This window comes from Silurus meridionalis, chromosome 24 (genome assembly GCF_014805685.1).
Source record: "Silurus meridionalis isolate SWU-2019-XX chromosome 24, ASM1480568v1, whole genome shotgun sequence".
In the NCBI taxonomy this organism is placed as follows: Eukaryota; Metazoa; Chordata; class Actinopteri; order Siluriformes; family Siluridae; genus Silurus; species Silurus meridionalis.
The window spans coordinates 8,055,482-8,068,732 of NC_060907.1; the positions used below are offsets into that span (position 1 = coordinate 8,055,482).

General features: G+C 38.4%; 1 protein-coding gene across 1 annotated transcript; it reads right to left on the minus strand.

Annotated features, from left to right (window-relative positions):
• Nucleotides 1-5,168: 5,168 nt before the first annotated feature.
• On the minus strand, nt 5,169-7,325 carry LOC124378611 (NF-kappa-B-activating protein-like). Its single transcript, XM_046838342.1, has 3 exons — nt 7,216-7,325; nt 6,840-6,935; nt 5,169-5,975 (listed from the first exon to the last, which is right to left on the minus strand). The coding sequence occupies exons 1-3, from the start codon at nt 7,323-7,325 to the stop codon at nt 5,681-5,683; spliced, it is 501 nt and encodes a 166-aa protein (XP_046694298.1). The 3' UTR covers nt 5,169-5,680.
• Nucleotides 7,326-13,251: the final 5,926 nt, after the last annotated feature.

Here is a 13,251-nt window from a genome sequence, read left to right on the forward strand (position 1 = left end):
TTCAAAGTCTCGTATTGCCTCTATCTATGATCTGCTTCGATCTTCACAGTCCTCTTCTCTTTTTGCGCTTAAAGGAGTCTGGGAGCGGGAGTTAGGGCTAAAACTTAATGAGGAGCTGTGAAATAATGTTTTAGCTCAAATTAACTCTGTCTGTATTTAAGCTTGTTTGAGCTTTTCCTTTGTTAAGAATATACCTTCAGAGGAATCGGAACGTGTATGAGCGCCTTTTTTTTTTTTTTTATCTCGCGCGAGCAAGCATATGGTGGACCAGAAAAAACCTGAGCATAAATAAAATAAATCAGTGCACGCGTTCAAACTCGATATGGTCAAAAGTATTCGGACATCTGACTGTTTTCACCCCACAAATGCGTAATTCTTCACCAAACACACAACTAGAGACTCTGTTAACTTATTTGACAAAATCTGGAATCCTATGATTTCCTTTGTTGAGACCATACCTTAATTTTAGTGGACCCCCCCCCCCCCCTTTTTTTTATTATTTTTTATTAATTTGTGTTTTTTGTGGGATACTTTGGGTTGGGTGGGGATAAGGAGGATGTTCTGGTTATTTACAAAACTTTAGTCATTTTTATGAATGTAAAAAAAAAAAAAAAAACAGGAGGTTGTTGTGTTTAACAAACTATTTACATTTTATTAATATCAGTTAAGAACCAAAAAAAAAAAACCACTCTCTCTCTCTCTGAGCATAAATTAAATAAATTTCTGCACGCGTTCAAAAACAATATGGTCAAAAGTATTCGGGCATCCGACTGTGTTTTCACCCCACACATAAAGCTCTGACCCTCAACCTTTGAGGGTATCTCCACAAATCTCCAAAATCTAGTGGAACATCTTCCCAGAAGACTTTGTAGATTATAATAAGAGCAAATGGGGATCAATGTGGAAGACTAAATCTAGACTTTTCTCTGTTCTATAGATGGGCAGTATATAAAGGGGTACAGTATGATCTAGAAAGTACAGTCTTCACAAATCTTGGGCACATACTAAATTTCCAAATTAACATATTTGCTTGTGCATACATCACATGACACTGTCTGCAGATGTCCCTATCATCAGATCAGCATCAAGTCAGCAGATATATAATGAACTATATATTGTTATATAATGGACTAGAAGGACAAGACCAGAGAGTGAAAAGTCATGAAACGAAAGTGTCCTGTTCTAATACTCCTGTTGATCTTGATCTTCTTCTTTGCATTGTATTAAATATCTAAAAATCATTATCTAACCTAATCCATATCGAGAACAAACCCTCAGTAGCCTTTTAAGACCTGCACTAGTGTTTGTTCTATAAATCACGCTGACCAGGCCTCCTCACCTGAGGAGTCTCCACAATGAATCTCCACAAAATAATCTTGAGGAATCTAATGGTCAGGTGTCCACATACTTTTGGCCACACAGTCTATATATTAGGATTAATTTATTAAAAAAACAGATGAACTTGTTGATATTTTAATGAGAGTTTATTAATAAAGTAAATGAGGTTGTGTGAATGGAAGTGCGAGAAATATCAGGGCGTTACGTTCGAGCGAGGTTCGGTAAGAACGAGGAGACGTGATACACAAATACATTGTTTATTAAAAAAAAAACAATAAAAAATATACAATAACAAAACCCCCACAAATAAAAAAAAAAAAAAAAAAAAACACATGGAGAGGGAAGAACGGAGAAAGGCAGTTCAGCTCATCCACCTGCAGCAGCTCCTTCATGGCAGGTAGATACTCGTGCAGAGGAACAATGAAAAATTTAATATTTTATTTGATTTCTGATCAAAGGAATGAAATTAACAAAATGACAAAAAGAAAATCATTCATATTGATGGATCATATGAAAAAGGATCTGAAATAGCTTTTATATCTATTTATTTCTTCTACTTTTTCAACAGTGATTGCACATTTTTCACTGATGGGTCAAAAAATGGCAAATATGTGAGAAATGTATGCTTTATCTTTCTACAAATTAGAATTTGTAAACGGGTAAATGGGTCATAAACTATTATGTCTTTGCTAATAAGTGAGGTTTATACAGAATATATTCAAAGTGGTATAGCTGGCCAAATGTATAGGAGACAGCATTCATATTTTGCATCACTGGGACTTTCCTGTCAGCATGTGTTCTTTCCAGAGAACTGGTGTAGACATATTGTAGTCTGTGTGGCACAATTCTGTGTATCTGTGTGCATGAATGAAGGGTCTGTTCAGTCAGAAAGGTTTAAACAACGATTTATGAAATATTAAACATATAAATAATAAAACATTAAACAAATAAAGACACTGACCAGTCTGGATCATTGTCATTAAATTCATAGTTTCCGTGTCCAGTGATGAGCCTCTCCTTCTTCCCTCTCAGAAAGACACGCTCTTTCACCAAGCCTGCCATGCGCAGATCCTCCTGACTCCTACATGTATCGGTCACAATACATGCTTCTAAGTATGAGCTGAAAATCACAGTCTGTAGTAAGAAACAAGAAGAACTTGAACCTTGTGCTCCAGCTGTGCTTTGACAGTAGAATACAGAGATCATGGTACAGAGTTAAAGAGGCTCCTAAAACTATATTTATATCATCGAGTTCTACACTAAAATAAGTGTAAATTAACATTAATAATTCACATCAACTCCGAAATCTTAAAGAAATATAAGAGAAATAAAAAGTCAAGTCAAGTCAAGACAAGTTTATTTGTATAGCGCTTTTCACAACAGACATTGTCTAAAAGCAGCTTTACACAAATCAACAGTGATGGTGAATGGTGTGAATTTGTCCCTGATGAGCAAGCCGTGGCGACTGTGGCAAGGAAAAACTCCCTTAGATGTTATGAGGAAGAAACCTTGAGAGGAACCAGACTCAAAAGGGGAACCCATCCTCATCTGGGTGACATCAAGAGTTTGATCATAAATCTTTCAACAATACAGAACACTGGACAGTGAGAACTAACATGATTACTGGAGTATAAGATTATAAGTGATGTTCTTTCTGCAGTCTTATACAGTCTATATGGTTAGTAGCTCCGAGTTTTATGAGCTCAGCATTTGTGATCACCACAGATCCAGCATCAGCTTCTCCATGCCAGAGCCTTTAAACACTCCAGGAGGTCCAATGTCAAAACTCCACACATGTAGCGGGATCCAAATGGCACTGGTACGTCTCTAGATGGTTCGGGATGTTTGTGAGTTCGGCATCTACTTCTTCAAAGGTCCGTAATCATCACGAGGTGGGAGGTGACTGGAGCTGGCCAAACCTCAGGGTGTCTCGGGATGGGAGAGAAAGAGAAGCAGTGGAGAGGAATTAGCGTAGCTGCTGTTCATGATATTAACAGCACAAGTTGATAATGTGCATGTGATCAGATGTTCTGGAGCACAAGGTTATGATATGTGATGTGTGTTATGTGTAGGCTTTGCTAAAAAGATATGTTTTTAATCTACACTTAAACTGGGAGAGTGTGTCTGAGCCCCGAACACTGTCAGGAAGACTATTCCAGAGTTTAGGAGCTAAATGTGAAAATGCTCTACCACCTTTAGTGGACTTTGCTATTCTAGGAACTACTAGAAGCCCAGAGTTTTGAGATCTCAGGAGCGTGGCGGATTGTAGCGTGTTAAAAGACTGGATAGATACAAGGGAGCCAAACCATTTAGTGCTTTATAAGTGAGAAGTAATAGTTTGTAGTCTATTCGAAACTTAATAGGAAGCCAATGTAGGGACGATAAGATCGGGGTTATGTGATCATATTTTTTTGACCTTGTAAGAACTCTGGCTGCTGCATTCTGGACTAACTGAAGCTTGTTTATTAATGATGCAGGACATCCACCTAGTAACGCATTACAGTAGTCTATTCTGGAGGTCATGAACGCATGGACGAGCTTCTCTGCATCGGATATGGACAACATATTTCTTAGCTTAGAAATATTTCTAAGGTGAAAGAAGGCTGTTTTTGTAACTTGATTGATGTGATTTTTTGAAAGACAAGTCGCTGTCTAAAATAACACCCAGGTCTTTTACCGTTGAACTAGTGGTTACAGAACATCCGTCTAAATGCAGGTTGAGATGCTGGAGCGTCTGTATACTAGTTTTTGGGCCGATGAGCAAAATCTCATCAGAATTTAAAAGTAGAAAGTTATGGGTCATCCAATCTCTTAGTTCCTTAACACACTCGGTTATCCGGGTTAATTGAGCTGTATCGCCTGGTTTAGATGAAATATATAGCTGAGTATCATCAGCATAACAATGGAAGCTAATTCCATGCCTTCTAATAATATTTCCTAACGGAAGCATGTATATTGTGAAGAGCAGGGGTCCTAGAACTGAACCTTGCGGCACGCCATAATTTACTTGCATTAGCCTGGATAGCTCTCCATTTAAATCTACGAAATGGTAACGATCGGACAGGTAGGATTTAAACCAGCTTAATGCCTGTCCCTGAATGCCGATGTAATTTTGTAAGCGATCTAGGAGGAGATCATGGTCTATAGTGTCGAATGCAGCACTAAGATCTAGTAAAACCAACAGCGAAATGAAGCCTTGGTCTGAAGCTAAAAACAGGTCATTAGTTATTTTAACTAGGGCAGTTTCTGTGCTATGATGGGGCCTAAAACCTGACTGAAATTCTTCAAAGATATTGTTCTCTTGCAGGTGGGAACATAACTGTGCAGCGACAAGATCAGTATCACCATACTCGCCTCACAGCAAGATTATTACCTCTGAAAGCCCACAAGCGCTGTGATTGGCTATATTTACTCATAATAAAGCGCTGATTGGTTAAAGCTGCAGGGTTCCGTTAGGAGGATATTATTTAAATTTAAATGTAAACTTTTTATATGTTTTTTCTTTTATTGTTTTTTTATTATATCAAATGTATTTATTATTAGTAAAATATTATCATTCAAATGTGTGAAAAGAAAAAGTTCTACATTACTACATGATTATTAGTTCCACAACATTATCATCATTATTATTGTATTATTTATTATTTTAAGCGAAAATAAAGAAGCACATCTGCTTTTTTATAACATAACTTCAAATATTCACAGAATGTAGCAATTAACTCAATATAAATCAGTTTAGAGTGAGTGTTTTATTTGAATTCATTCACAGAATTGAAAAAAAGGCATTTCTCTCAAATCTGACTTTATTTCTCACAATTCAGTTTTTATTCTGCCTATTCTGAGTTATTTTTGAACAACAAGCGGTATCTGGAGCAATCAGTTCTGCTCCTGCTATAATGTTACGATGCTTCATGTGTACATGGGAGACGGGAGTTCAGGCTACAAAGGCTGCGTCTGCTCTGTCCACTTACTGTATATTTAGTAGTGCTTGCAAAGCACCACTCTTACAATGCTGTGGCAAATTACTATTATTTCAGAGCTTAACTACTCTTGCAGTTTTGGTCCCAGCACCACGGGTGGTACCTCAAAACGTGCGGCCCGTTCGTGTGTGGTGTGCTATTAATTTTCTAAGGCCTCGCCCTGCCTGTTTTCGATTACGGGAGAGAAACCTGCGGTTTTTGGCTTATTATTATTATTAGTAGTGCTTGAAAAGCACTACTTTTACAATGCTGTGGCGGCCATTTTCAACAACTTTTTATTCTTCTTTTTCTTCCGGACACTTTTTCGGCACGTAACTAGTCCCGCAGTTTTTGTCCCGCAGACTATATTATGGTGGAGCGAGTCATTGCTCAGAGCTCTCCTCAGAGCTCTCAAATTCATCTTCATTCGCGAATTTCCATTTCTTCCTTTCAGGCTCTGTTTGCGTGTCTGTTACGGGTCTTTTCCCCTTCGTCTTTTCTCGTCCTTTGTCCGATTCCATGTCCTCTGTGCTGCTGTCCTCATCGGTCGCTTTGCTTTTGCACCTTTCGTTCCTTTGCTTCTGTTTCTTCTTTTTAGAGGATTTTTTGGTCGTCTTTTGCTTGTGATCAGACGATTTGTCCTTGCTGTTGCTTATGTGTTGAACGTCACGTGACTCCCTGGGTGAAGTGGAAAGTACAGGCTTAAGACGTGTAATAATCGTACAAAAAATAACTTAGAACGTTGGGTTTAAAGATGAAAATGGTTTATACAAGTGCTGTTTATTACAGGTAGTCCCCGAATTATGATGGAAAGCCGTTACAATGACCCCATTGTAACTTGAAAATATCGAAACATGACCTAGCCTACCCAGGATTCTTAAAGAATGGTGATCGATATGGGGCCGTAATGTTTATAGGTTGTTAAATTATTAACAAATTACAGTACATAATTTAGCAAAACAAAGCTATTTTATACTACCTTAATGTATAAACATTACAAGATAAACGTATGTGAGCTGGTTCACCAATAGAGGGACACGCTCTGTTTAAGGGTCTGGCAACAGCGATAAAAAGGAGAGAAGAGCTAAAATTGCGCTTTTGCACATAAAAAAATAAAATACGGCTCGAACACTGAGACAACTGAACTCTGTCGACCGCTGGTGAGAGCAAGGCATCTCACAAGGTGAAAGATGCATACATCCTGGCAGTGTCCAGACGTAGTGTACAAAAAATTCAGTGCGAAAAAGTGCGAGTTTTTTTTTTCCCGTGTTGCTATTGTTGCCATGATCTAAAAAATCATAAGTTGAGGCATCGTAACTTGGAGTCTACCTGCATTCAAATCGAACATTATAATTTAACAAATTATATAAAATAAAAAAAAAAATGATTTTGTAAAAAAATATATATATTTATATATTTTTTTGTACTTTATTATTTTTTTTTACAAAGCAATGTCTTGCAGAACTATACATCAATTTTGTAAGCAAAAATATTCTACCCCAGATTCATTATCGTAATAATAAACATTATAAAGAAACATACCAAAGAAATGATACACTCCTGCAATCCTTTTTTTTGTTTTCAATGATCAAGGCCTTAATATTAATTGTTGCCCAAATAGGGCAAAAAACGAACGCGCTCGGAAACGGACGTGCGATACGTCAAAACACTCGCCACGGTGGGGGGAGTTGAACCTGGGTTGAATTTTGCCCGTCACGTGACGTCATAGGCCACGCCCACCTATTAGCTTTCCGCGTCCCTAAACCTGCTCTGACCCTGACGTGCCACACTTCGAACCGCTCGGCACGGTCCCGAGAATCTCCAGCAGAGTGCCGTTTCGACGCCGCGTTTAGTCACGTGAGCGGGAATGCGTAAAAAAATTAAAAACGGCAAAACTCAAGCGACACGGGCGTGTGACGCCTCCGATCGCTCGGCACGCCGAGGGGAGTCGTACGCCGCGTTGCGTGATGACGTGACGTGACTGGCCCCGCCCCCTCGAAAAAAATAGCTAAAACAGGCGGGAGACATATCGAAACACTCGTCTATCCGAGTAGCCTTCACGCCTCTAGCGTTAGGCACTAAAACCGATACGCCTCTTGTCCAGGTTCACGGGGTGTCGAGTTTTGAACCGGCAAGCACTACTCACATTTTCTTTAGGAAATGTCACATTCTAGTAATATTTACAATTGTGTGCCTCAGTGAAACATCAAAACGTGCAATGATAATCTTGTAAACACTCACCAGGTTTGAAATGAAAAGGGCCAATAAAACATTAGCATCACATCATCAGGTGTCATACAGGCCTGTCTAACGTTAATGTCTCCCCGTTTTTACTGCATTTATGTAGCAAGGTAAAACTTGAAATCAAACTATTCAGCAGATTGTGATTGTCTAAAGAAATGTGAAATGAATGTGTATGGTGTCAGAGTGAACAAGAACTGATTGTTGTGATTTTTCAATATTAGTACAACCACATACCACATACAGCTTGTGTATTTACTGGACTCTTGTTAATGTACTATTACAGGATGGACGACCTTTTCAGCTTCCTGAGGGAGAGAAATGTTCCTGAGTCCACCATAAATAAAATGATTTATGATAGGGTAGTCAGCATTTATGAATGCAGTGCATATTATTCACACTTTTGTACACTATACAAAAAGAGTAATATGAGAGTATAACAGTTGGTGGATACTGATAATTGAGCACTAGTTTTACACTACACTACTTATGGGCAATGCCATCTGAAACCAAGCAGGTTATAAAGCAGGTGTGGGAGAATCAGTCAGTTTTACTTTTATACTTATATATAAATATGAAGTTTGTGTCCTTATTTCCTTGTATTTTATCATAGAAAATCTTTATAAAATGGTTTATCTTCAATGGTATGAAATTATATGTGGGCATATTTGTTTTTCTTTAACGCTTTACATTTTCACTTACCATTTTGAAAGTACTATAGTAAAAAAGTATTGTTTTATGTATTTAAAATTTTATCTTGTTTTTATACCAGTGTCTTGCAGTTAATGACAGATGAGGAGCTGAGGAACTGTTTGCCTTCTCATAGAGAGACTGGTTGGCAGCAATGGGGTTTTGCAGGTGGCAGGAAGATACTGCAAGCTCTAGGGCAAAAGTGTAACGCTTACAGAGCTCGGACATGCGCTTCATACAGCTCTCGTCTTGTTGTATGGCGAAGTCAGTTCCAATGAGCCGCAGTTCACATGGAATTGCATGGTGTTGGATTATGGAATAATTCTCCAACCTTCCCCATCACAGAACTTTCTTCCACTCAATCACTGTCTAATTCTTGTGTGCTTTTTCACATTACCTAGTTTGTTGAATATAAACTAATAGAACATGCATGCGTCTGAAAAACCATAAAAGACTCTTTTTCCACACTTTTCACAGACACTTTCATGTAAATTATATGTTTAATTAAACATATGGATGGTAAAAGTAAATGAATGGTCCATAGTGCACAAACGGTTGAAGACCCCTGCTCTACACACATCTGGGTTCCCATGATAAATGTACGTAAAAAAACAAACGAACAACATGAAGTTGTTTGCCCATGATTTTTCTTATCACCAAAGCTCCAAAGTGAGTTTATTCAGAGACAAAATAAGATCTTGCTTTGCATCATTTTTCTTAATTTTTACAATACAATACAATACAATACAATGTTTAAAAATGTTAACTTTGCTGCAAAATCAACACGTCGGTCGTAAGAATACATTTAATCAATAATATAAATTACATTCTCAATATAGTCATATTTTTTATAGTATTAAATTTGGGTGTATTATTTGTTTAATTATTAAGAATAATCTTTTTTATTAAGCACAAAAAAACAAGCCTTAAACAAAGCAAACTTTAAACACAAACCAGACACCAGATAAAAAAGAGAAAATAAGAAGATGAAGAAGAAAAAGAAAGCTGCTCTGCTGCATATGAATTAGTGTACTATGTAAGGATGGGTAATAATGATACAGTGGCGTTGCCATCATTTTAAATGTGGGGGGGACGTAATGTTTAGTGTTTTTTCTTTCAGTTAACCCTTGTGTAATTGACAGGTTTTATTTGTAATCATATTTTTTGCTTTATATGCTTTATGATTATATATGATTATAAAACAGAAAGAAAGAAAGAAAGAAAGAAAGAAAGAAAGAAAGAAAGAAAGAAAGAAAAATAGAACAGCTTGCCACTGGGACAGTACCCTTAAAAGGACATCTTTGTACCTTATTTACCCCAAAAATGTATAGTTGTACATTAAGGTACACATTGGTACTCCAAGGTAGTAATGTGTACCTTTTTAAGTACACATCTGTTCTCACCTGTAAAGTTTCTTGTGTGACATCCTGAATCTGCCCTGACAAACCTAGGCTGTCTGTTTCTTGCCCATTCTTGACAACACATAAAAACGTAAAATAAGTGCAATAATGAAAGAGCACCCCATTAAATAAAGATCGTTCCTATCAGCATACTGTAACGTCTCCCCTGTCATCTACCCTCATTCACCGGACTACATTACCCATCATCCTTTGCACCCCGTCATCCACCATGTTTGTTTCCCGTCTTCACCTGTCTGTTCTCCCGGACTCTATTTATACTCATCATCACCACTGTCTTCACTCATTGTCTGTTATCGTCTTTACTACGTTGTATGTATATGTGATTTACCTGCTCCTTATTATTAAAATTACATCTTTAATGTTACTATTCGTGTCCTTGTCTCTCCGTGTACATACCGTGACACACAGAGTTAAACATGCTGTCAAATCTCACTTCAACATTATCTTTATTCTTATTTGAAGGGTTTTGATAACAGACTTGTTAAAACAAAAGACGTTATAAATTAGTTAAGGAAAATACACAGAAAAAAAGTGAACGTTTGTCCCAGCAGCTATTTTTCCTTATAATCCTTTAAATCCTTTAAAACTTGCTAATTATTTAACAAGAGCAACAGGCAGAGTTACTAAACATTGTGCAACACAATTCGGATACCATATGCAACTTACACTGCTTGACTTTTTTGTAAGAAAGGAGTGAAGCGTTTTTTGCCGCTTTGAGCTCATCGTAACCGAATATTGGGTCGCGCGCGGGACCGCGGATGCGACTCCAGCTACAGTACTAGGGCGCGTAATGATGACGTGACAATTGCGTGACTGATTGCCATGGATATGTGAACGTCATGTATGGACTATCTTGTCTCGTTGAATTTCGAATCACTCTGCATTTATATACATTGCTCCATTAAAACCTCAACATGTCGTGAACACAACTCTCCACTAAAAAAGTGAGGGGACGAATTTACTTTTTATAAAAAGTGCGGGGGACCCGTGTAATCTACGCCTGCATGCATATATATATATATATATATATATATATATATATATATATATATATATATATATATATATATATATATATATATATATATATATATATATATATATATACAGTGGAACCCGGTTATCTCACCCTCGGTTAACTCGACAACCCTATTAAGTCGACGTTTTTGAAGTGGAACCGCCAAATTCTCGCTTTTTCTAAGCATTTTTTATCGGTTATGTTTTTATGTCGCGGAACCCTGATATCTCGAGCACAAGGGGGGGGGGAATTAGAAATAGAAATTTTAACGTCAGTTATCTCGATCAGCACTGTGCAGACGCAGAAGAACTCGCGAAAGTGGTGGAAAAATCAAGTCTTACAGATACTACAGGTGTTTGTATTGTATACTGGTGAATCTCTGCTGTTAGTTAGTGCACATATGCCTCTTTTTGTTAAATGTTATGCGATGAACGGGAGCGCACGCGCGCGCTCGGTAAGGAGCACAGCTCTCTCGGTAAGGAGTTGAAGCCGGGAGCTTCAGAGAAAGCGGCCGAGAAAGCACCTGCCACGCCCCATTCGGCCGAGACTTTTCTGTCCCTCGTTTTTGGTTTCGGTTTTGGATCTTGCGGGGTTTTTTTCTGGCTTCGCGCCGTGCCGCCGGTCGCGGTATTTTTAAATTTCCCTATTTTTCCATTCACAAACTCTCTCTCTCTCTCTCTCTCTCTCTCTCTCTCTCTCTCTCGGCTTATCTCCGCCTTGGCATCGCGGACGTAAGTTTTTTCGGACACTTTGCTTTGTGTGTTTGTGCGGATTACTTCAGCCTGATGGCCATAAGTTTTCAGACACTTAGTTACTGTTTTTTTTTTTTTCTTTCCACATGTGGACTAAATGTGAGACGGCACTGTGTAGCCGCTGTTTTTTTTTTTTTTGAGCGATCTGTGTGTTTATAATGTTGGAGAATATAATAAAGGTTTGTATGGAGAATGGACGGTGGTTTGTATTGTATACTGGTAAATCTCTGCTGTTAGTAGGTGCACTTATGCCTTTTGTTTGTATGTACATTTTTATAGCATGCCTTCATCAAACAAATCGCGGCAACGCTGTTGTGTAAAAACCCCTCCAAAAACACGTGCATGCACATTCTCATTTATTAACGCACATCATGTACATAAAGAAATTTCAAGCACGTTAATATATTGCCGCCATTTTGATTTTTGTTTATCTCGATCATCGGTTACCTCGATGCTTTTTGGCGACCCCCTAGGACATCGACATAACCGGGTTCCACTGTATATATATATATATATATATATATATATATATATATATATATATATATATATACACACTGGTGATCAAAATTAGAGAACAATTTATAAACAATTGAACAATTCTGAAATAATGTCATCTTCACTGCTGGGGATGAGCGAGTGAAATGAGCCCCAGGTGTTCCCCATGAAGCCCGATTGCGAGCAGCTCCGTGGAGCACGGGAGAAGGAGCGAGGTGCTTTGGGGAATGCCGAAGTTTGACAGCCGCCGAAGGGGGCATAGCAGGGAAATTCCTGACAGTTGTCCTGCATGAACACTGGGGGCTGATTGGGTGATGAATGCAGGGAAGGAACCATATGTTGTTGAAGAAGGTTCTGATAAACATGTGCATTCACTTTGCCATGTAGCTGTATAAGAGGCCCAACTCCTGCTGCAGAAAACATGCCCCAAACCATAACACTTCCTCCTCCACTTTTTACTGATTCTTCTTTACACACTTTGGGTTCAGTCTTTCTCCAGTTTGTCGCCGAACATAATGTTTCCCATCGGACCCAAATAAATTAAACTTGCTTTTATCACTGAAGTGAACTTTGGACCAGTTCTCCTCTGCCCACACAACATGCTCCTCAGCAAAGCTTAGTCTAGCCTTTTGAATCTTTCTGCTAATGAGAGGTTTGGTCACTGCAGAGTGGGCTTTCAGTCCAAATGCTCTTAAACGCAGAGACACTGTATGATGAGACAGATCCTTACCCTGTTCAGCGCTGAACTGGTGAGCAATTCCAGCTGCAGTGTGGAAATGATTGCCCATTGAGATCCTCTGCAGTATCCTGTCTTCTCTTGTATTTGTCTTCCGTGGACGACCAGCCTTCTTGACGGACTTGAATGAGTTTGTGATGTTGTAAAGATTCAATATTCTTGAAATCACAGATTTGGAACGACCAACTTGTCCTGCTATGGCTGATAGGGTCATCCCTTTGCCCTTCATCTGGACAACCTGCTGCCGGAGGCTTTCAGTCACTTTAGAACGGCCCACCATCTTGCAGAGTCAGCGAAACTGGAAGTTAGGCTGCCAGTTAAATAGGGGTTGACAGATAATCAAGGAAATTAGCACCAGGTGCCAGATTAACACCAATAACTGGGAGGAATCTGAAAGTGTTCTCTGATTTTGATCAGTGTGTTTTCTGCAAAATAATGTTTTTTTTTTTAAATGCCTTAGTTAATTTGTGGACATTTGTTATGTTTTAAGATGATAGTGAATGGTTTGGAATATTACACGTTGGATCACCAGATACGAGTAGACAAAGTGACTACACATTTGAAAATCTTCAACATTATTCAAGTAGGTCTTTTTTTT

Bases quoted from the DNA above. Each gene is read 5' to 3' on its own strand.
- LOC124378611 (XM_046838342.1), bottom strand. From the start codon at position 7,325: ATGTCTCCCGCCTGTTTTAGCTATTTTTTTCGAGGGGGCGGGGCCAGT. The intron at 6,936-7,215 runs GTCACACGCCCG...TCCGTTTCCGAG, and splicing joins CGTGCCGAGCGATCGGAGGC to CGCGTTCGTTTTTTGCCCTA. The intron at 5,976-6,839 runs GTATGTTTCTTT...CACTTCACCCAG, and splicing joins AGGAGTGTATCATTTCTTTG to GGAGTCACGTGACGTTCAAC.